This window comes from Balaenoptera acutorostrata, chromosome 11 (genome assembly GCF_949987535.1).
Source record: "Balaenoptera acutorostrata chromosome 11, mBalAcu1.1, whole genome shotgun sequence".
Lineage (NCBI taxonomy): Eukaryota > Metazoa > Chordata > Mammalia > Artiodactyla > Balaenopteridae > Balaenoptera > Balaenoptera acutorostrata.
In genome coordinates this window covers 40,094,074-40,119,350 of record NC_080074.1, presented here as the reverse complement: position 1 = coordinate 40,119,350, position 25,277 = coordinate 40,094,074, and the positions used below count along the sequence as shown (strand labels likewise).

The following is a 25,277-nucleotide window of genomic DNA, read 5'->3' as shown; positions in this document are numbered from 1 at the left end:
GAGGAAAAAGAAGTTTTGCATTCACATCCAAACCACTTCAAAATATTTTGCCTCTCTCTGCCAAATGCCTTCTATCATAACCTTGCAAATTAATAGACAAGTTTACATTTCATTTTTTTCATCAGTAAAACAGGGAGATGTGTGTTCTGCTCGGAAACTCCTTTTAGAGTAGTATCATAATAAAATGCATTTAAAAAGTCAAAGCTGGAACTCTGAAAAGACAGCACAGTAGCTTACGATCTCAAAATGTCATCAAATTAATTTAAGATTAGATATCTCAAGATAATTCCCAAAGTACAGTTTATATGGAATGATTCTGCAGAGTGATTTGCTTTAAACTCAGGCACCCCAATGCCAACAACTCCCAATTTTCTGTGCTACAAGAAGCCAAGATAACAGCTAATTGGAAACTGACTTAAATTGTGTTTTAAAAAGTATTTTATAATTACACAGAAATATGGATGTTTCTGGCAATTCACAATACTACATGTTGTGTTTTATTATTATGTTTAAACATCTGACTTGGTAGACACTTGTTATTCAACTCCTTATTTGCTACATAATTCTAATGCAAATATCAGCCTAGAACAGTACTCTCCACTCACTTAAACTCACTAATCCTTACTTTTTTAAGAGCAAAGGGTAATTATTTTTCCTGCTTATTTTTACAACGGATACTGTTTAAACCTGCTTAGTCAGTAAATATTCATTGATCAGGAGCTAAGGACCAAACACTGCTCACGTCAAAAAGTTATTTAGATATAAGGAAAATCACTGGTTAAATCCATTGGAAGTACTTAAATGGAGTTGATGCAACCAAAATGAAACTGGAAAAATTATTAACAGTAACTTAAAAATTATTGTTAAAATAGCTAGTGACATTCTAGAATTTTTAAATACTCACTTGTAACAGATAGGAACTTCCTGAATCTAATAAGCTTACAGCCTCATTTTGCATCGTGTTCTGTTGTGTAATTGCATCTTCTCGTTTCCGCTCTTTCTGCCCAGCTTCATCATCTTCATATTCATCTAAGCACTGAAAGAAAGAATAGTTTCCATTTTACTTCTATATAATATTAATAAAATGTTTTGATAGTACGTGAAGATACATTTGATAGCATTAAGAAGTACTAAGCATTCAGAAACTTCACAATAAAAGTGTTCCTTTCAACAATTGGTACATTTAATCCCTATAAACTAAATTATCTGCTTAAAATCCAAACCTCCACATTCACACCCTTGTCAACATCTTTCTAGGCTCTAGGCTCTAACTACCAGTGACAAGGTTTGCTTAAAGGTAGGGTTCACTCTTTCTTCATCATTCAATCTTCAAGTAAATGGACTACCTTAAAGCACTTTTTGGAAGGTAACAGAAGATACAGCACACAGACATGGAATGTAGAGTCTAATGGGAAGGGGTGTGTGTCTGTGTGTACATGTGCAGATAACTTAATAATAAAGGCCACTGAAGGGGTGTGTGTGTGTGTGTGTGTGTGTGTGTGTGTGTGTGTGTGTGTGTGTGTACGTGCGCAGATAACTTAATGTTAAAGGCCATTTTCTACCTTAGTAGCCTATGAGTATCTTCACCTAGGGAGTAAGTCTTCTACAAACACTGTAGAAGAATTTACAATTTAAAAAATGCGTTTAATTTGGAATTGCAGATATAAAAAAAAAGAGAATTTCAGATGATGGGATGAGCATATGGAAAAGCTTACATGAAAGGGTGCTGTTTAAAAAACCGAATCACCACCTGTGTTATCTATCCAGACTTTTTACCTTAATAAAAAAAACAAAACCAACAACCCGTAAACAGAAACTAAACTCTATCCATTACACCCACTGTGAAATAGGTCATCTGTTCCTTGTAACTGAACACATTCTTAACCAATACACTGCCTGTGTGTGTTCTGTAAGAGACAAAAAATAAATAATATCTCTGCCGGCAATTTGTAAACACTAAGACACTGACCAAAGCACAGAATAGCAGGAAAGACAACAGTATTTACAAATTGTGCAACAAGAAAAAGAAAGGCTGAAGCCACTGTGCAAACCAAGAAGGATCACTGGAGCATCTGAAATAGGAGAACACAGAAAATAAGCAGCACATTCAAAGACACAAGGTCCATAGCGGTGGCGGGGGGCGGGGGTATGGAAGAAGGCATCTGTCTGAGATGGAGTCTTAAAGCAGGATGATGTGGAGGGAAAGCTGGGGGGCAGAATAGAAGGGATGAATTAAAGAAACAAGTGGGCTGAGATTCCAGAGAATGTTTAGGGTCTCTCCTGTAATGCAACTAACTATGTGTACAGGTGTCACCTGGCCCTCTTCTCACCCTCTGGGAACTGGGGCTTAGGTAACCGGTACAAGAGAAATGATAACACTGTGGCTACTGCTATTGCTGTGAGTAACAAACTGTTCTTGACTCCCAGGAGACTAGTGTCTTCTGCCAGGATCCATGAAACCATAGCAGGCTAACTCGTTAGCTTGTAAGCAGGGTAAGATCTCAGATCCTTCGAAGTCCTTGACAGAGGTGAGTACTGGAAAGGCATACGCTCTGATCACAAAGAAATACAGATAATAAAGAGCCTAAGAAGTCTGGACTTTTCATTACATAACACTGAAACATGTTATAGTGCTACAATTCCCTGGAATATAAGTAAAACGTGATCGAAACTGATTTGGGGAAAAGAACCTGTATACAGCAATTCAGAGTTCTGATTAACAGGGACCAAAAGTGGAGAGACTAAACAACATAGTAGGCAATGGGATCCTATGAAAAATGATATATCTGGGAATTCCCTGGCAGTCCAGTGGTTAGGACTCAGCACTTTTGCTGCCGGGGCCCGGGTATGATCCCTGGTCGGGGAACTAAGATCCCTCAAGCCTCTCAGCATGGCCAAAAAAAAAAAAAAAAAAAAAAAAAAAAAAGATGTATCTTAGGTGGAAACAGAATCAATAAAAGGAATCTAGTAAAGGGTACCAAAGTTTAAGAAATTAGTCCTGATTAGAAAACGAATCTCTCTTAGGACTTTTAAAAAGACTTTCTCAAACCAATAGACAGTATCATGTTTTATGCCAAAATATCAACAAAATTTAAAAGCAAAGCCAGACTTAAGACACTGATGTCCACTATCAACAGGGTTGTTAACATCACTCTGGAAGTACTATTTGGTAAAACTAGGGAAGAAGAATAAGAGATTTCAGCATCAGAAAGGCAAATTTTCATCATTTCAAATGATATAATTTTGTCAAAAATATTTTAGAATTACTACAGTTCCTTAAGATGGTTTTTCATTAAGCACACAGAAATAAATAGCTTCTCAGAGTAACATCAATAGCTAGTTAGATTATATAATTTTAATAGTAACCATAAAAATAAACTAAAAAAACTTTATGAAAAAACTATAAAATTTTACTGAGTGATATAAATTAAGATCTCTTCTTAAGAAAAAAACTAATACTGAAGGTGTCAATAATCTGTAAATCAATTCATAAGTTGAATTTATTTGGAAAGTAAGGGCGGATCATCTGGGTGCATAATTACATAAGACATCCAGAAAAATTACTTTTAAAGACAGAGTTATGACAGAACACTCACTCTAACATTAAAATGTGTAAAACCACAACATCGAAAACTATGTCATAAAGATACTAGAACAGAAAAGAGAATGGAGTACAGAAATTCTTCAATACATAGTACTGAGACAAGAGGTCAGCAAGACTATAAGCTCTAGAAAGAATAAAAAGCGGTCTCATCTAGCCTTCTACTCTGTGAAAGCAATCATTCTCTGGTACCTGGGCTGTAAAAATCCCTGACCGTAGGATCAAATGTCAGTAGCATGAATTCTTAAATCATAGAGTAATATAGACTCACCAGCATTAAAAGAAAGCAGAAAAAATAAACTTCAGTAAATGTTTGATAAATGAGTTACCAAGATGAGACAAATAAGGGAGATGGACTGTTGCACCCCAAGTTAAAATTCTGAATGTTCTTTTTCTTGGCAACACTCTTACCCACTGACCTGGGAACCTATTCATCACACATACTATCTCTGTGGAGAGTGTGTACATCTTACTTTCCAGGAAGCTTTTAGAATAGGGATTACTTGATGAATCACAATTTCCCTCCAAAGTTCTTCTAGAAACCAGTATAGTTTTTTTAGCAACAAGCATCTTACAAATTCCTTAAACTATCTTACTTAACGGGGGATAAGTACACCTGGAGGAACAATTTGGTCGAAATGGTGAGAAATAAGCAAAGACTGAAAGCAAAAAGGAACTGAGTTAATGGACAAAGGTGGGTAAAGACATCTTCTATTTCTTGCAAAGATTAATAATTTTCTAAGCACAGAAGCTGGCTGGTATCCTTAAGGGAGAGAGAGAGAGTTGGTCTTTAAATAAGTACTAGCAAAAAGAAAACCAAAAAGAACCCTAAATATTTTTTAAAGATTCTTTCTATGAATTATAAGTTTTTTACCTGGGAGGGAAAAAGATGAGAAGAAAATAGCTACTGATTTTATAGTATAATTACAACAATAATGTGGGACTGAATCTCCTACCTCTCTTCTCAGCTCTCATTTATAGATACATGTAAACATGTACAAGTTATTCTCTCCTTTCACACAGATTAGAGAGGAAGTTGCATGGGAACTGAGTTAACAATTATTTGAAACAAACCAAAGCGTCCGATTTTATGAAATGATAATAATAAGCATCACTAATTCTCAGCAAGCTCTTTGCTCTTCCCAAAGGTACATTTAGAGTGTTAATATTTTAGCAAATAAAACCTCAGAACAAAAAAGGAAATGTATGATTTTCATTGCTAATAACAAAGTATCAACACTGAAAAAAAAAAGAAGCTACTTTGAATAATTTTTTATAACATGTAAGATTATTGCTCAGATCTGACAAAGTAACCAAATAAAAAGAAAACGGATTTTTTAAGTCCTATTAGTTAGGATTCAAGAAACTGTACTTCATAGGAGCACAACAGAAAAGTTCAAAAATAGATCTAAATAGACAAATTGTGTTTACAATAAAAGTAGAAACTCTTACTGGTGGGAAAGAATGGGCTTTTTTTTAAACACATGGTTTGGGGACAACTAGATAACTATATATTTTTTAATGTGAAATTGGATTTATTCCACATACTAGGATAAATTCCAGTACATCATTAAAAATGAGCAAAAATCTGAACACTGCCGAAGAAAATACAGGGGTGACAAATAAATACATGAAAAAAAGGCTCAATATCAGTACTTATTAGGGAAATGCAAATGAAAACCACAATGGGCTATCACTACATACCTACTGGAATAATAAAATTAAATACCGACTAAAATTAAAGTGTTAATGAGGATTTGAAACAACTGAATGTCTCCTATATTGCTGGTAGGAACTAACAGTGGCATAGTCATATAGGGAAAAGTTTGGCAGTTTCTTATAAATTTAAATATACACTTACCATATGACCCAGCAATTCTACTCCTAGTTAGTTACCAAGAAAAATGAAAACATTCACTCAAAACTTACACAAAAACTTGAACAAAAAAAAAAAGTTTTCATAATAGCCAAAAACTGGAAATAGTCCAAATGTACATCAACTGGTGAACAGATAACCAAGAGTAGTACAGCCATGCAACAGAATATACTCAGTAACAAAAGAATTATGCTAAGACACCAGGAAATGAAGACTATATGCTGTGTGATTCAATTTCTGTAAAATTCTAGAGAAAGCAAAATCATAGTCACAGAAAGCAGATCAGTGGTTGTCAGAAGCTGTGCCTGAGGGGAGGGGGCTGACTAGAAAGGGGCAGAATGAATGATGGAAGTGTTCTATATCCTGATTCTCATGGTGGTTTGCCCAGTTGTGTATATTTGTCAAAATTCATCAAATCACACTCTTAAGACAGTAGCATATTATTATATGTAAAAGACACCTTAATAAATATGACTTATGAAGAGTGGCCCCCACTTGCCGCAACTAGAGAAAGCCCTCGCACAGAAACGAAGACCCAACACAGCCATCAATAAATAAATAAATAACAAAAGTGATTGTTTAAAAAAATAAAAAATAAAAATAAAAATAAATATGACTTAAGAAAGAAAGAAATATCGTGGAGGTATTGAACAAATAAAATGAGTTTAAAAAAAAACTGAACCTAAGTCTGATTAAGACTCTAGATCCAACTACCAATTAAAGGAAATAGAGGGAATAGAACAGTATATTAGACAAGACCATGGAGATGCAATCATGAAAATCCAGACTGTGGGAACATAAAAGACCACAGAGCAAACAGTCATCTGGGGCTACATAAGGTTTGTTGCTTTTTAAAAAAAAAAAAACAAAAACTTTAAAAACCATTCTCAGCTCTCCATCATATAGAAATAAGCCTCTGCTGATCCCTGTTGTAACTATAAAATACAAATGGCCAGTTCTTACAACTAATAAATTATAAGAAGGGGAGAGAGAGGGAAAAGGAGAAGAGAGCCACAAATTTGAAACTCAAAAGACATATGAACGAATACGAAAATATTGACCTCATTTGCATCCTTACTCAAAGAAACTATTTTTTAAATAATCATTTAAGAGACAGTTTGAAACACGATGAAATTTGAAATTAAGTCTAAGGAGTTTCATGAGATTAAGGAACTATTTTTAACGTTTTTTAGGTTTGATAGCGATATTGTTCTTTTGTTTTAAAAAGATTCCTTATATTTTAGAGACATATGCAGAAATATTTAAAAATAAATTAATAAGTCATCTGAGATTTGCTTGAAAATAACATAGGGATAGAATGGGTAGTGTGTGGTGGTATAGGTAAGACAAAACTGGCCAGGAGTTGATCACTGTTGAAGCTGAAGGATGTGGACATGGGGGACTTCACTGCACCATTCTCCTGACTTTTATATTTGACCAAAATTCTCACAATAAAGTTCTAAAAGTAGCAATAAAATTTGACTGTGCAATGACTAAGTAACTAGAACTAGGTAAGTATCTTTCCTATGAAGCATAACATTTCTGCCTCTAGAGAGCAAAATGGTGGAATATTATTTGAAAACTCTTTTCAAAGAAATGGAAATGTTTGCAATTTAATGTAGAGTGGGAAAAAATACTATGATGAATGATAAAAAGAAAAATACACATTATCTCTAGATTGATTTTCTTTTTTAAAATTTATAACTGTCTGTAAGTTATATTTTAGATTAAAAAAATATAAGAACTCAGATTTTGGAATCAGAGAGACCTAGATTCAAATCCCAGGTTGGTCACTTAAAATAGTAATAGCATCTACTAGTAACTGAATATTTTCTAGGTGTATAGAGCACTGTTAAGCTCTAATATCTAGTATTTCAAATACAGGTAATTTTCACAAAAACCTTAGGAGGTGGGTACTACTTTATATAAGAGGGATGTGAGGATTAGAATTAAGTAACAGGACACAAAGTTGTTGAGGGGTGCAGTCAGAACTCCAACCCAAGCAGTCTAACTACAAACCTCAACCTCAATTTTCCAACTACCAGTTGTAACCTATTCATCAGTCACGAAATCCATTTAGTGCTCTGCAACCCAGAGTTTATTTGAAGAAAAAGAAAAGGAACAGAACAGAAAATATCAGTGAGCACTTTCCTGTGAAACTCTGGTTTCACATTATCTCGTGAGGGTCTTGGATCACTTTGCAGAACACAGAATTACTGGAAGTTACAGGGAAAAAAAGAGTGGTTATGAGTTGACTATTGCTGTAGCTGGATGACAGTTATATAAGGGGGGGTTCATTTACTCTGTATTCTGTGTATGTTAACATTTTTACTTTTTTTTTTTTCCCCCATTTTTAAAGGGACTTTTAGGAATTCTACCAGGTCTCATTTCCATGTTTATTTCAGTCACTGACAGCAGACCAAACTTCCCCAGGTCTCACCCATTCACTTGTACGGACTCTCATTTCCATATCACTCGGTACGTTTCCTAATCTGACCCAATCCCGTGTCCTTCCTCTCCCTTCCAAATCATTCCTCTGTGCCCTCTGGAATTCCTGCTGATTAACATTTTGCTTTCCTCAGCTACAGGATGAAACCTAGCTGGCTCCGTGAAAAAGCCCTTTCCCCTGTAGCTCATTCAACAGGAAGCTTTTTGTTTTTGAAGTTCTTTCATACCTTTGGGCCTGGTGGTAGGATTAGTGTATTCTCTGACTACCTCTCTGGAGCAAGTATCTCCTTTGGCCACAATGCTCTAGGCCAATGATTCTTATTCAGTCAATACCACTCCCTACAAGGCATGGAATTTTGTGGTGGCATTTTTGGTCATATTGATGACTAAGAAATATTACTTGTTTATGGATCAGAAGCATGAAATGGATATCTTGCATTTGAAAAATTAGTCCCTCTAAGATAGAACTGACCCACGTCCCATCCAAATGTAAAATGTAATACCAAAAAGTCATGCAGGTGAAAAATCTATTTATAATTATCTGAGCCTAAACACATTTTACGGGGCGGTGGTGTGGGGGAGCGGGGGGATGGGGGAGTGGAGGTTCCAGGGTTTTAAAATACATACGGATTTTTCCAGGAAGACAACTACCCTTAAAATCCAGAGAACATGGTATTTCATTTGTTAGTAGTCTTATTTTTTTAAAGTTGCTCAACATTTTGGAAAAGGTCACTGACAGCAAAACTATTTGTGGTATTTGACTAATAAAGCACACTTTTATCAGTCCAAAAAAAGGTTTTTAATAAATCAACATTTAATAAGTTCATAGACTAAAATAACTAAAGAGGATCCATTTCATGGTAGCTTTTCCCTATTAATTTGAAAAAGCAGAACTCCACAAAATTCAGGAATCCAGAAAAAGCAACCAACATACCATTTGCCTACTTTAAACACAACTTGTATTAACATTTTTAAATGCTTCTAATATATGGAGAAGAGCATATTCCATAGAACTTTTTACTTAATAAGAATTCTTGGACAGTAAGTAAGCTCAACAGACAATCATCACTCACAACTATTATTTATCTGAAACTATGCACACACAACTAAAGAAAACACAATTTTAAAAAATATTTCAAATGCATTAAAAATTGTTTAAATTAATTTTTAATAAAATAAATGCTGAGGCCAAGTTTTGACACTTTCATAACTAGAATAAATTGTGTGGTATACTATCTAGTTCTTGGAAGATCTCAGCTAGAGATTGCTTCACATTCCTTTTTCTTTTTTCACATTTGTTCCCTTTCGTAAGTGAGAAGTCTTACAAATGAATTAAACAATTCATTTATCTCCAAACACTATTAACAATAGTTCATAAAATCCATTTAAAAATACTAGTCCCCTTAATCTTCAGAATCCCTCCCCAAAAGTGTAATATCATGTTCTTCTTCCCAAATGCCTCAGTCTCTGTAACCTATGAACATCTGATCTTAATATAAGGAATCCACAAAAATTCCTTAGGTGTTTCAGTTTTTCAGTAAATTTTTGCAAGGTATAATTACTTCTCTAGAAAACTCTAACACCAGGGAATAGCACAATATTTTCAACATATGAATCAGAATGAGGAACAGAATTACAATAGAACTAAACAGCCAAGTAAGTTTAATTGTATTTATGTACAATAAATCATATAAATGTGGCTCTAAAAGCATGCTGATTTCCCTTTGCATTTTAAGCAATCTTAGCAAGGCTTTTAGGGAAGAGAAAAAAAACTATACAGCTCCAGGAGAGGGGAAAAAAGTCTGTATTTGGGATCACACAGTTACAAACCATGAATGTGGATAAGTGCCTGTACTTTCCAAAATGGAAAGTTACTGTGTCCGTGAAAGGTATTAGGGGAGTTAAGCTAGATTCCACTCGTTTTCTTCAGAGAGACCATGCCATCCTATCAGTACTACTGCTGCTTTATCTGCCTCCCCCTCTGGTAATACCCCTTTTCATCCTCCATTAGTCCTTTATCTAGCATATACCACTCTGTCATCATTCAACCTCTGCCAAGCTATTCCTTACCTTCCCTCCCTGTTCCTAAGCCAAGAGGTTTCTTTTGAAATGGTTAAACAAAAGGAACTTTACAACATAACAAAAAGAATAGTAAGATCAAATTAATAAGCATCTTTATGTGAAAAGAACTGAGCAAAATAAACAAATGACTGCTCTCCTCTCATTAGATAGCTGAAAAAGCCACATATATAACACAATGCTTAAAAACTGCTACACACACACACACACACACAGCCTTAAGCTAGAAAGTTTGGGAACTAAGTGGGATAAATTAAAATGTATGGGGCTTCCCTGGTGGCGCAGTGGTTAAGAATCCGCCTGCCAATGCAGGGGACATGGGTTCCAGCCCTGGTCCGGGAAGATCCCACATGCCGCGGAGCAACTAAGCCCGTGCGCCACAACTACTGAAGCCTGCACTCTAGAGCCCGTGCTCCGCAACGAGAAGCCACCGCAATGAGAAGCCCGTGCACCACAACAAAGAGTAGCCCCCTCTCTGAGCAACTGTAGAAAACCCGCGTGCAGCAGCAAAGACCCAATGCAACCAAAAATTAAATAAATGAATAAATAAATAAATAAATTTTTAGATGAAACAAAATGTATGAATTTTCCAGACTAATTATTAAACATCCTGATTAACTTTGTAAATTAGCAATGAATTTCATCTATCATACTGAATTAGGCTTTCTAACAACTTGCTAATATATTGATACTAATATAAGTACTTTGATTTCATGGATATAAAAGCTGAGTTTGCACGAAGGTTAGCATTTTAGACAAAAATGAAATCTTATCTGTAAAGAATCTGAAAATATAACATTCCAAAAAACAGGAAATGAAAACAGAATTTCATCCTTCCACAATTTTAAAGCACCTCCCCCACCTTAAATTCTACACCAATCCTATCAGATATGACTCAGCCATGGACAATCCAACCATACTACCTCGTGCTGGGATCCCATCAGATCTCAGGGCTAAGCAGTGTCAAGTTCTCTAAAGAGCAACAATATTCATAATGAGAGAGGCAGGCAGCATTCTCACTTTCAGCAATCTCAACAAATAATAATAACAATAATAACTTAGAAACTATAGTTGGGTACTTTTTATTTAAACAGAAAATGAGATTTTTCCTAATTACAAAATTAATGTACATTACAAGAAAACTTTTAAAATAGAGAAAAGAAGAAATTAAAAATCATCCTTTATCTTAAAATAAACAACTGTCATCACTTTGGTACAAATCATTCTAGTAGAACTTTTTCTTTCTTTTTTTTTAAATCCATATAATTGTAGGCATCTTGTTTTGAGATCTATTTATATGGCCTCTTTATTTTCAACAAAAATTTTAGTAGTTGCATAGTATGATATTAGATTTGCTTAATCAGATCTATGTTGTAGGACATATAAGCTAAATAGCCTTTCATATAAATTTGTGTGCCTATCTCTAATTTTTATGCCTCTATAAACATGCCGCCAAATTTTCCTCCAAGAAGGTTAATGTTGTCTTACCCTTATTATTATTGTTTTAACTCTCTCCGAACGTATTAGGCAAATAATGGTTTCACTGAATCGTAGGTGAGCAGGATGAACTTGTGCTCTCTTTTTATTGGCTTTATGTATTTATGTATCTTCACTTTCTTCACTGATATCCTCTCTCAATTTTTATACTGGTTTATTCATTTCCTTAGTATTTCCAAAAGCTCTTCATATAATAAGATGGTAACCTTTATTGTCAATTTTTTTTTCTAGCTCTCCTTTTAATTCTGTTTAAGTTTTCCTTCTGAGATTTTCTCCCCGTGGTTTTATGTTAAGAAAATGTTTTTCTTACTTTAAGATCTAATAAGCAAGGACTTCCCTGGTGGCCCAGCGGTTAAGACTCTGCACTTCCATTGCAGGAGGCGCACGTTCGATCCCTGGTCAGGAAACTAAGATCCCACATGCCGCTCGGTGCAGCCAAAAAAAAAAGTCCATGAATTCCAAAGTTCATGAATTCCGGAATTCGTGGATATTCCTATTTTTAAAAAATCTAATAAACACACATACTTTCTAACTTTTACCATTTCACTTTTTAAAATTTTTTAACTCATCTCATATTTAATTTCTTGTATAGGGAGTGAGTTTGGAATCTAACGATTTTTTTAGGGTAAGCCATTGTTCTAGCCACAGAAATGGACTAACCCAGAACTGCAACACCGGCGGGAGGCTGTATGAGTAACAGCCCTGGGAAGAGCTCAGCACCCCCTCCAGGTTCACACCTAGAGGCTCTTAAGCAACCCCTATCTCCTCACCACTGATTCAAAATGCCATCTTTATATTTTTATATATGGCTATGTTTTAGCTTTCTATTCTGTTCCATTGATCTATTTACTTTAATGCCCAAATCATATTATTTTTATCATTAAAAGTTAATAGTATCTAACAGTTTCCTTCATTATTATTCATTATTCAACTCTCTTGGCCATTCCCAGACGACAAATTCACCTGGTACAATGGAATAATTATTTCAATACGTTTGAATTAATATATAAATTATTTGGAGAAAACTACCGACAACATTAATTAGCTGTGTGATCTTGTAAAATGGGAACAGCAGTACCCACATAACAGGGTTGTGCAATAAGTTAGAACTAAGGAAATGAAAGTAGATACGGACTGTGGACAGACATAGCAAAGAGCAGTGGAATCTGAACGACTGAGTCAAAAGCAGTAAATAGCAGTTACAAGATGACTCCTAGTTTTCTAGTTCATGGTATCTATCATTCTTGCACGCAGATAATTTAAAGAGAGGAGAAACAATGAAGTGTTTGGTGTTGAGTATTTGAAATATTTGTGTGATATAAACAAATAATTCAAGGAAAAGAAGGACCAAGGTAGAGATCAAAGGCTAAACCTTTTCTAGTAAAACTCTCAAGATGGCTCTAAATGTAGGTAAGTTAGACGACACAGGCAAACAAAAATTGAGAGAGTTCTGACAGAGGGTTCTCGAACTTCTCTGAGAAGTAACTGTGCTTTTCTGCTGACAAACATGGGTAAAAGTTTAGGATAAGGTAGTGGGGTGTAGGTTGATTAAAAGTTTAGAATACATATTTGTAGGAAATATGAAACTGAGTGAAATAAAAGTATGCAAAGGATTTCCAGACAAGTGCTGAGGGTCCAGCTCAGAAGGAAAACCCTAAGACTTCAAAATGGCGCCCATCTCTAATATCAGCTGTTATTAATTTAAAGCTCATTACTGCTGTGAGTCCAACTCTAGTAGAGAAACTTCTTCATAAATATTTTCAGCAAGTCGTCTAATTATTTTTGGAATGAGTAAGGAGGAGGGTCTCCCCATATCCCTTAATTGTTCAAACAGGTAACTCAGAAGCAAGTCTTGACCAGCGGGATATTAATTGTGCAATTATACTTGAACATAAAAACTTTGTTAATATCATTTTCCATCAATATCTGACTTTCCCCCACTGGATTTCTTTTTTTAAGTTACCAAACTTAGTAAGAAAGACTCCAGAACCACATTGATTTTAGATTAAAATTCTTTCTACGGTTTTATATTATACTTTCTTTTATTATCTACAACCCAGGTCTCAACCTAATTATATTTGTTTTAATGCTTAGCAATCCCAAGTACTAGGCTTGGGTATTTACAACATTAAAAATTCCTCAACATGAGTCACACAAACAATGCTAGGGAAACAAACTAGGCACTAGTGTAAGGAAAGAGACTATCTTCAGAAGGAACTACCAAAAGAGACAAATATGTAAAATATATTCTATCTTAGATGTATCAATGATGGCTCTTAAATAAGCATAGTGCTGAGGTTGGAAAAATAAACATCACACTCCAAAGCTTAACGGCTCACAAATTATTGATTATACTCCTAGAGACGCAATGAGTAATCAAAGAAAACAACCCAAAATACCTAATTTAGCTTTCAACCATTATCAGATTTAAACAATCCAGTATTCACAGCCTTTCTTCAGCTACATCCAATGATGCAAATCTAATCCCATGATTGTTATTCTTCAACTTCCTAGATGTTTGGGCAATATATGTAACTGCTCTATGCTTCAGGGTTTTTTTTTAATCTGTAAAAGGGGGATGACAGCAATAATTATGTCCCATAAAATTTTAAGGATTAAAGGAAATCATGTATGCAAAAAGCTAAGAACAGTGATGCACACAGCAACTTAGTAAATGTTTTATTATCATCATTATAACTCCCATCAATGAACACTCAGATGTACACGTAAACACGCTAATAATAACAATAGCTAACTTTTACCGGACACTTACAACGTACTAGGCATTATTCTAATACTTTATTTGGATCATTTCATTTAATCCTCACAGGTAGGTACTAGTATAGATTCCTTTGGTCAATGCTGTTTCAACTGGAATCACTTTCTCCTTACTCCTCTGTGCTAATCCAACCACAACCAATTCTTCCACCGAGTAGGCACTTTGTATTTACTGAATATTTATTTATTGAATGAAACCTTGTCTGATTATTCCAAATGTAAAAAATCAGATTATAAATTCTCCATTTCTTAATTTTTAACTCATTCCAGTTCTTGATTACATACTATATAGCACTGGTCCCTTTTCTTTCTTTCTTTCTTTTTTTCCCTTCCTTCCTTCCTTTATGGCTGCGTTGGGTCTTTGTTGCTGCTCGCAGGCTTTCTCTAGCTGCAGTGAGCGGGGGGCTATTCTTCGTTGCGGTGCACGGGCTTCTCCTTGCGGTGGCTTCTCTTCTTGTGGAGCACAGGCTCTAGGCACGTGGGCTCAGTAGTTGTGGCTCACAGGCTCTGGAGCACAGGCTCAGTAGTTGTGGTGCACAGGCTTAGTTGCTCCGTGGCATGTGGGATATTCCTGGACCGGGGCTCCAACCCATGCCCCCTGCACTGGCAGGCGGATTCTTAACCAGGGAAGTCCCTGGTCCCTTCTTTTATGTTGCAAATTCTATCTACTTAATTAGGTTTCAAGGTTCCCAAAGGCAGAAACCTCATCCAGTATTATTTCTGGATCCTTCAGTTTCTTGTCAGTAACATCTACACAATGGGAACTTAATAAACATAAATGCAAATTCCCTAATATTGCCTGACTGTCCTATAAAATTTTAAGATAATTTTAACAGCATATTTATTCACTTTTATTCAAAAACATTCCTTCTGCTTAAAAAATACAGTTTGAAAAATCCTCATGTACACAGAAATAACTTCTGGTAACTACCTCCCATTTTATTCCAGTCAATTTCATTATAGATTCTAACGAGAAATACAGGATTTTCAAGAACTCTCATACACAGCATGCTTTAAGAAACACTATATAAATGCAGTAAAGCCTCGTTTCTTCAGCAATAAACAAGCAAAACTTCCCTCTTACATAATGAATGTGGATCACTCTCAGCCTCAAACCCCTCCCCTCAAAGAATGAAAAGCAGTGATTAATAAATTCAGAGGACCTGAAACTAAGTCAAGTCTAAAAGGATTGCAGGCAGAAGCCCTGAAACTTTTAAAATAAGTTATCTTACTAGTTTTTGTGGAAATGTTTATTTATAAAAACACTCATAATTTCCTATAGTCAAACCACCTATTGAGATTTTAGGCAGCAGGGAGAGGTAAGATTATAGAACAGAAGGCAATCTACCACATGTTTCGATTTCCCCAATGTAATACGGTGTTTCTGAGAATTCAGAAATATTTGGATAAACACAATTACAGAATAATTTGTATACATATTAGAACAAAAAGAATGATAGCACCGAATCCTTTGAAAATGAGCAATTATCCTGGAATCTCTTTTATGCGTAGAGAAACAAAACCACCAAACAGCTTCTCTGTCTCCTTTCACCAATGGTCAGTAGTACTAAAAAGAAATAACTAAATAAGTAAAGATTATAGGAAAAGGGATCCTAGAGAAGAATACGTGGAGACTCATAATTTTGCTAAGGTGTCCACATGCACAGCTAAAGTTCTGTAGAGGTCCTACGGACGACATACCTTTCTGGGTCTATTGTCTGTAAACTTCATTTTCAGTCCTCTTTCCCCCTTAGGAACATTTGTCTAGCCCCTCTCAAGAAGCTTTACATTTCTGTTTAAATTTCCTTGTCCCCTATGCATATCCTCTCATCCCCCAGAGAGTCAATCTGAAAGTAATTTAATTTTAACTTATCATACAAATCATTCATACTAATATATACTTCCATTTTTAAGAACAGTTCCTCTCACAGAAAAATAAAAAGTTTTGTCTATATTAAAAAAAAATTAAAACTGATCTTGAATGTAAGCTAGCACTTAACACAGAGGCTGGCACACTACCAGTACCTGAATATTAAATAAATGAATGAACAACTTAACAAGTAAACTAATTAATCTACTTGAGCATAGCATGCTCCCCACCCAACAAGGGTCTTTCCTTAGCACTCCCTTAGTCTTACATCTTTCACTTCTCTCCCATCCCTTGGCCTGAGAATCAAGGACTCAGTTCTATTATATGCTGTACCTTCTCCCTTTATCCCAGGCTTCCAATCATAAAATGAGCCAAGTAAGCAATCTCCAACCTGTACGACCAAGAAATTCCAACTTCTCAAGCTCTTTAATACTTTGGGTACTCACATTTTGGGTATGAAGAAGAGAAAGGAACTAGGAGAGAACTGATCGGCTGGGAGTACAGGAATGCAGCTTAAAGAAAATCAATCCTGGAATGGTTTGATGGATGGGACTCTTGAATGAGAGCTTATAAGTATATGTGTATGTGCATCTAAGAGTGAGGTTAGGGGAAATAACTAAATTGTACTGGCAGTGGCTAGATAAAGAAAGTAAAAAGAGAACTAAAAATGTAATCTCAATTTTGTCTAATTACCATATAACACCCATCTTTAAATGATGGGTTCATTTTGCTTTAACTTTCATTAGATAACTAACTCTATTTGTGCCCTTAATTCTCAGGTTTACTGATTATACAAAGGTAGTTAACTGTTATTTTTTAAATGTTTTTAGAGAGAACACTATTGATGTTAATTCAAATATAATAACGACAAGAACACTAACAATTATACAGCACTTATGTGCCAGGCACTGTTCTAATTCTTTTCCGAGCAAAATTCTTTTAACCTACACAGCAACCCTATGAGATAGGCACTATTATTATCCTTACTTTACAAATTTGGAAGCAGTTAAGCAACCTGCCTAAAGTCACACACCTAACAAGTGATGGAACTGTTATTTAAATTCAGAGAATCTGGCTGCAGAGTCTAGGCTCTTAACCACTAGGCTATATTTACTATTCTGGGGTGACTTAGCTTGTTCTCTACTTTCACTGTTTAAAAAAAAAAAGGTCTCAAATACAGCAGATGTTTTATACAATGTTTATTAACAGGATTAAGAAAGTCTAATGATTTACCAAGGGAATCTGCATAACAACTCCTTTCCTGAGCATTTTAAGGAATCATAAACATTCATTTACCTCAGATGCTACAGGGCGAATCTTGGGTGGGGCGCAGATTATCAGAAAAATATATTTCATTGAATCTAAAGATGCCATTGACTGAAAACATACCATTATTTTATGCGCCACTGAGAAAGAAAATTCTGCCAAACTATAATACACCATTAGTTTAAAACATACCCTTAAATAAAAAGTGAACTACAATGCAATGAACTACAGTCACTTATCAAGGACACTTTTAATACATGGTTGCATAAAAGATGAGACCATGTAAAAGACTATTAGCATTTCTTGAAATCTGCTGTATCATTCTGGGAATCCACATATTTGGAAGAACTTAAAAACCTGAGAACAACATATGATTAGAGTTTAAGTTGTGGTTGTACAGAACATCAGGACAACATGAGAAACTGGTTTACCAAACATATGCTCAGGTCAGGGCATATGTATTAGTTTGTTGGGGCTGCCATAATAAAACAGCACAGACTGGGTAGCTTAAACAACAGAAATTTATTTTTTCACAGCTCTGGAGGCTGGAAGTCCAAGATCAAGGTATCAGCAGGTTTGGTTTCTACTGAGGCCTCTCTCCTCGGTTTGCAGACAGCTGCATTCTCACTGTGTCCTCTCACGGCCTTTTCTCTGTGTGTTTTCAGCCCTAGTGTCTCTCTCTCTTCTTAGAAGGACACCAAACATATTGGATTAACACCTCACTCTAACAATCTCATTCAACCTTAATTATATCCTTAAAGGTCCTATCTCCAAATATAGTCATATTGGGGGTTAGAGCTTCAACATACGAATTTGTGAGGGGGGTACAAAATTCAGTCCATAACAACATATAATAGCTGATCTTAGTGGAACCCATTCCTGGAATACAAAACATCATATCTGTTATAGCAAGATACTATCGAGGTAATAGTACTCAACACAAGTCATTTCTCCATTAGGATCAACAACTCAAACAAACAAACAAACAGACTAGCTCTTCATTTGAGACTAAAATAAATTACTCTCTGGGATTTTAGAAAATTGTTTAAGCTCAATAAAGTGTCCTTATTTTTGGTTTCTGCTACATTCTTGTATTAGAATCAATTCACATTTTATATTACAAAGGAAAATCTTGCTTTCAGGCAATTTTTGCACACTATTCTCTATATTACTTAAGAATAAGAGCCACTATTTACCTTTGACTCACTAGCACCTTACAAAGTGCCTAGCATATAGTAGCGACTCAATAAACATCAGAGGGAGGAAGAGTAGAAGGAAAGAAGGAAGAAAGTAAGTTAGATAATTATCAATTTAGGGTACAGTACTCTAAACTCTTTTTTTTTTTTAATTTTTATTTATTTATTTATTTATTTATTTATGGCTGTGTTGGGTCTTCGTTTCTGTGCGAGGGCTTTCTCTAGTTGCGGCAAGCGGAGGCCACTCTTCATCGCGGTGCGCGGGCCTCTCATTATCGCGGACCCTCTTGTTGTGGGGCACAGGCTCCAGACGCGCAGGCTCAGTAGCTGTGGCTCATGGGCCTAGCCGCTCCACGTCATGTGGGATCCTCCCAGACCAGGGCTCGAACCCGTGTCCCCTGCATTGGCAGGCAGATTCTCAACCACTGCGCCACCAGGGAAGCCCTCTAAACTCTTATCTGCTTTCAGTTTTGTACCCTCCGGATTCCGTGAACCAAAATGCTTAACATTCAGAAAAGGTATAAAGATAACAGCAAGTTTAAGGTCTAATACAGACTTCAGCTGATTCTTAGCTTCATGTCACAGTTCATAAAAGTAGAAAGCAAGCAAATCTGACGAACAGAATCAGAATGTCCAGCCCCCCCGAATGAGCATTCAAATGCTATTTGAAAGCAGAAACAGACACAGTTTAAAAGACCTTTCAGAGTTCATGGGCCTATGTAATTGCCAGGAAGTGTACTAGTTCAAAAGCTGGCTTCTGAAGTCAGCTGATTCTACAGTTTCAACAAGAAATTTTTACATTTTTATCTCCTCCCCCCACCCCCAAAAAAGGCCTTCATAAAACACAGCATTTACATATAATACCTACTCTAAACCCTAGATATTCAGAAACCATCCACTGAGTAGTCAACTCATTTAGTATTTGTCATCTTTGTGGCTCCAAATCTACAAGGGAAAAGTGGAAGCATAGAGTAAGCTAGAGCTATATGAAAAGAAATATTCTTAAATATTCTGCTATTTTCAACTGTCAAGGAACATCAAAAGGAAAGCAATATTTAAATGCTTCATTGGGGTCTTAACCAAATGAAAAATATTTCAATCGCACTGGACTGAATAACAGATAACATAAACAAAGGTGGACCATTTTTGGTCTACTATTTGATGTGTCCACGCTTCTCTATAAATTTAGACCATTGAGTATGAAAGCAAATGTTAAGATAATAACACTACTTTAATTTGACACATCTGAATTAATGAACATTAACAAACAATAGTTATTTATTATTTAGAAAGGAAAACATTCCTTCAGTACAAACGTGCTTATTATATGGTTTCTTTTCTTTATAATTGAAATTTAACATATGTTTAAATTGCCAAAATCCCGTATCATTGAGTTTCAGTTTATTTTAAAAGGATCCAAAGTTCTTGATCTCATGTCAGAAGAAATGAACAAGACTTTTATAATGAGAGAGAAAACAAAATGTCTATAGTAAACGATAAGTTCATTTTGTCTTAATTCTCACATTTACTGAAAAATGCTCTTGTGTAGCCTACTTTTCAAAGCCTTTTAAAGAATGATAATAATATCTCTTTCCCATTACATAATTCAGATCAAATTATATGCCTAACAATTACAAGCATAAAGTATTCATTTACATACCTTCCTTCAGTGTTCAGAATGTGTTTATTATTGACCAAATCACTTACATAAAAGATTTAAATAGGACACTAGGTAACAAAAATTCCATTTCTCCTTGCCTTAGTCGTTTCTTATTCCCTTTATCAAATAACTGGTATTTCAATAGTGCCCTTCTTCAGAAAGTTTAAAAAAACAACTTTTACCTACAACAATGATTCACGTTTTGTGAGCAAGGAGAGGAAGCTCTGTATTTTTGTTATTTTTGTCTGTAAATATATTTTCCCTTTAACAACCAGAAACCTAAGGTAAAGAAAATAGAACTTATGTGAAGTCTAAATTGAAACTAGGATTTCAAATTGAAACTCAGATTTCAAATAAATTTGAGTTTATACATTCTATCCCTAATAATTCTTAAATAAGGATGATGGTTCCCAAACAGTACACCAAGGTAGAGTGAATTCAGAGGCTCCTCCAACGGAAACAAATAATTTTTGATATCTGTGGAACACTGCATGAGCCACTACGCTCAAGGCAGTTGTTTCAAAATTAGATCCTACTGCATTCCTTTATACACACTCATTACTCGCAAGACTAAGTCTCTGCAACTAAATTTTAAAATTTTTAAAAAAAGAAAAGAAAAAAATAATGGCCAGAACAAAAAATAAATGTGGAATACAAAATGAGAGTAGAAGTTCCCATCTGATTCCATTCCAAGTTTTATGAAGTTGCATAGTATAAACTGTACACATCCCATTAGAAAAAAATTTTAGCTACTTAAGAATAAAATTAAAATATTTCTTGGGGAATTCCCTGGCAGTCCAGTGGTTAGGACTATGTGCTTCCACTGGAGGGGGCACGTGTTCGATCTCTGCTCAGGAAACTAAGATCCCGCATGTGGCGTGGTGCAGCCAAAAAAAAAAAAAAAAAAAATTCTTCAAAGAAGAAAGTCAAAGGGACTTCCCTGGTGGCACAGTGGTTAAGAATCCACCTGCCAATGCAGGGGACACGGGTTCAAGCCCTGGTCTGGGAAGATTCCACATGCCGCAGAGCAACTAAACCCATGCGCCAAAACTACTGAGCCTGCGAGCCACAACTACTGAAGCCCATGCGCATAGGGCCTGTGCTCCGCAACAAGAGAAGCAACCGCAATGAGAAGCCCGCGCACTGCAACTAAGAGTAGCCCCTGCTCACGACAACTAGAGAAAGTCCACGAGCAGCAACGAAGACCCAACGCAGCCAAAAATAAATAAATAAATAAATAAATTTATTTATTTAAAAAAAGAAAGTCAAAGAATTCATATGCGTTATTTATTCAAGTTGTTAGAACATAAATACTTAAGTCATTTAGACCTAAGTAAATGGAGTTATTTGGTATTTCGTTGGATCTAAGGGCATCATGAAGGAATTACTGGCACACTAAGGGTGTGGTGAATTGAGAAAGTTTGGGAACCTTCTGATAAGAGTATAAAATGAAATGCCACTGGGACTGTTACTAAACTTAACGAAACATTAAGTGACTACATTATCCTCAAAAGACCATATATAAAAGTTACTGTGTAGGCTCTAATAACTCTATTTACAAAAGTCTGAAGTCATCACCTTTTCAAAGAACATTCTCCACCCCTCCCTCTTGTTTAACTGAAGTCCAGCTCTTACCTAAAGTCCAGTCCCTCTTCAGCTGCCTCTGGGGTAAAATACTCCTCAGTCCTCATTTGGGCTGGCACAAATTCATCTTCCTTTTTCCATACTTAGGAAAAAGACCTACATAGTATTCTTATGATAAAGAGCAAACTTCTTCAACAAATTCTCATGGGTCTTGGTAACAATATATATACAGTAACAATATTAATATTATACAAAATTCTCCAAAATACTTTCAGAGCCATATCCTGAAATATCAATATCCTCATTATGCCAACAATAGTGTTTCTCTGTATAATTTGAAGGCACATGAAGTCAGCTCAGTGTTGATCTGGTTATAGCAATTCAAAGAGCTTTCAGTAGTACCAAGCACAGGATCTCAATTAAGAACAAGTGGGTAGCAGTCAAGTTCTGCTACCATTAACTTTAAGCAAGTCCCTCTACCTACTGAGTCCCAGTCTCCTCAACCATAAATAGGGTCATTTATTTATATAACAACATTTAGGAATGTTCAAATGAAATTATGCTTATTAAGCACTTCATAACATATTACTTATTATACAAACAAATGGATCCATCATTCTTCCAAATATATACATGCAAAGCACTGTATTAGCAAATAGGGACAGAGCAAAAAACAAGACAAAAAAACCCTCTCCTCATGGATTCTAGTTGGGAAATAATTAAATAATATAAATAATTAATATATTTAATCTCAGCTCCCTTCCACAAAAATGACAACGAAGACATGTTAAAAAGATATTAGCACATATCAACAAAACTTGAGACAAAAGAGAGATGACAGCTAAATTCTGTCTATAAAAAGTAGATGGGGACTTCCCTGGTGGCGTAGTGGTTAAGAATCCGCCTGCCAATGCAGGGGACACGGATTCAAGCCCTGGTCCAGGAGGATCCCACATGCCACAGAGCAACTAAGCCCGTGCACCACAACTACTGAGCCCGCGTGCCACAACTACTGAAGCCCGCACGCCTAGAGCCCATGCTCTGCAACGAAGAGTAGCCCCTGCTCACCGCAACTAGAGAAAGCCGGTGCAGCAACGAAGACGGAACGCAGCCAAAACTAAATTAATTAATTTAAAAAAAAAAGTAGATGAACAATTGCTGATTTTGCAGAGCAAAGAAAGCTGAAATCTACATGTCAACCAAAAAAAAGGGGAAAAAATTATACCAAAGAATTGGGGAAGAGGCTTAGGAACCCAAAGTTCAGAAGTCCCTAATGGCAAGGGAGAGGAGTGGGCAAAAACAAGAGGAATGGTGAAAAGTCTACATAGGAGGAAGTTAGGACACCTCACTACCTACCCTCCTCAGTCAGGAAACTATCTTATCCCCATGGACAAGGTTTACTCTCTACAAATACTGAACCAAAGAAGTGCCGGACTCTGAGACATCAGTAATAGTCAAGGGTGGAGGTGAGGAAGGATCATACTGAAACAAGGAGTGAAAGTCTATGTATAAAACATTGGTATTTCCAGTCCTCTTCCCCAAGTGCATCTCAAAACATCAAAATGAAAAAAGTTTATATAATAAATAGTCCCCATATTTTCAGACTTAAGAGATAGCTATATATAGTAACTATTTATAATGGTTCCTGTTCACCAAAAAGGCCATATTTCGCTATTAAAAAAAAGATTTATTACGTTCAAGTTTATATAGAAAGGGAGAAAAACAAGAAAGAAAGGGAATTACATTTAGAGGCTAGATGATCGTCTTGTCAGGGAAGCTTTAGGCAATGAATAAAGAGGTAATTCAATACAATTTTTAACAGTACACAAAATGTTATGCAGTTATTTTAATATACATTAGAAACAATATAGCTAATTTACTGAACCTATAGTTTCAAAATTAGTATTGCTTAGCTAAGGCTAAGTTTAAAAAATATTAAGTAAATATTAACATAGGCATTTTGCAGAAATGGCAGTACTATGTAAATGTCTAAACTTTGAGGCACACTACTGCAGAGACAATAATAATTTGGATGGTAAAGTTAAGGCCAGGTAAACGAAAGTTACTTCAAACTCCAAGGATTCCTTCAATTCTGATTCTAGGAATATTTTTAATAGACATACTTTAGGAAGCAAATGTTTTCTGGATATATATTGACATAATGTAGGTTGACCAAAGAGATGCTTCTTCAGAAACATTTTCCCAAGATATAACATTAGATAAAAAGTATTCTTTGAGCAATAGTAATTTAAAGTTCTAAAAACAGAATAATAGATTAGATGAGTAAGAAAGCAGTTAGATAAGGTAGAGGAGAATTATAAATTATATTAATAGAAACTACCATTTATTGAGCTTCTACGGCGTACTAGGCACTGAGTTAGCCAATCAAAACAGGAAGTCTTTACACAACTCCCTTTTTCAAGTTAAAATTCTAAGACTCAGAAGTTAAGTAATTTACTCATGGTCCCAGTTGGGGGAAAGAGGGGTAGCTGAAGGGGAAAAAGTGTGACATCAGGGAAAAAGAATCTTTGATAATCAACTAAGTATCACAATTAAATTCCCAATACTATAGTTTTCCACATTCCTAACATTCGGAAACCCTTATAAAAATCCATAAAGTAAATGACTAAAAACTAGTGGTTAAACAAATGGCCAATAAATTAGATGTATTCCACAGAGATACTGTACCCAGGAAAAAAACTTCGATTTGATAGAGTAGATTCATCATGTGCATCTTATCCTAGCTGAGGACTTAGTTACATTGCTGGTTCAGCCAAAGAAGAGACATCGCAAAAAAAATGCCCAAAACTTTTAAAATGGTCACATTTCCAATATTCAGTTAAAAGGAAGTCAGACGTTACTGAGCAGCCCAACCAAACAACAACAAAAATAACTGCCATATGCTTTGTAATTCTATGATCTGTGTCCTTAAAATGTCAAAGAATGTTTAGCAGTTAAAAAATTTCTCTTAAGTTTTCAGAAATCGTCCCACATTTGCATTATCATAAAAAGCAGTAATTCTGTAAAACTGAAGGGAGACTCTGCTATTCATGGTTTTAAAATGTGCTCTTAATTTTTCTGACTACTAAAGGCTATAATAATGTCACTTGGAAAACAGAAGGCTGAGTGAGCATCTGAGGGTAAAAAGGAATGTTTTCACAGGCTCAGTTGGTAAATACCACTGGCTCTAGATGAGCATTCTTCCCTAACTGGAAGCCAATCCAATTTAACTTTAAAAATCTCCTTGTTACATAGAGCAATGGGAGATCATATTATCTCAATTATCCCTTCACATTAAACTCAAGGGTTGAACTAATACTTTAAACATTATCAACATCCGTTCCTTTTTACTGTGTTTCCAATTGAGTCCATACCCAGAGTTAAGATTTAGCTAAACTAGTCAACAGGCTTAGATGTTGTTC

The 25,277-nt window shown here is 35.5% G+C and overlaps 1 protein-coding gene across 3 annotated transcripts in view; it reads right to left on the bottom strand.

Moving 5' to 3' along the window:
- PAWR (pro-apoptotic WT1 regulator) overlaps positions 1-25,277 on the bottom strand; it is a 105,693-nt gene that overhangs the window by 32,809 nt on the left and 47,607 nt on the right. For all 3 annotated transcript variants that reach the window (XM_057556717.1, XM_057556716.1, XM_057556718.1), the window contains one exon: positions 905-1,036. In XM_057556717.1, coding sequence (XP_057412700.1) covers positions 905-1,036 — 132 coding nt within the window. The remainder of the gene's footprint in view (positions 1-904; positions 1,037-25,277) is intronic.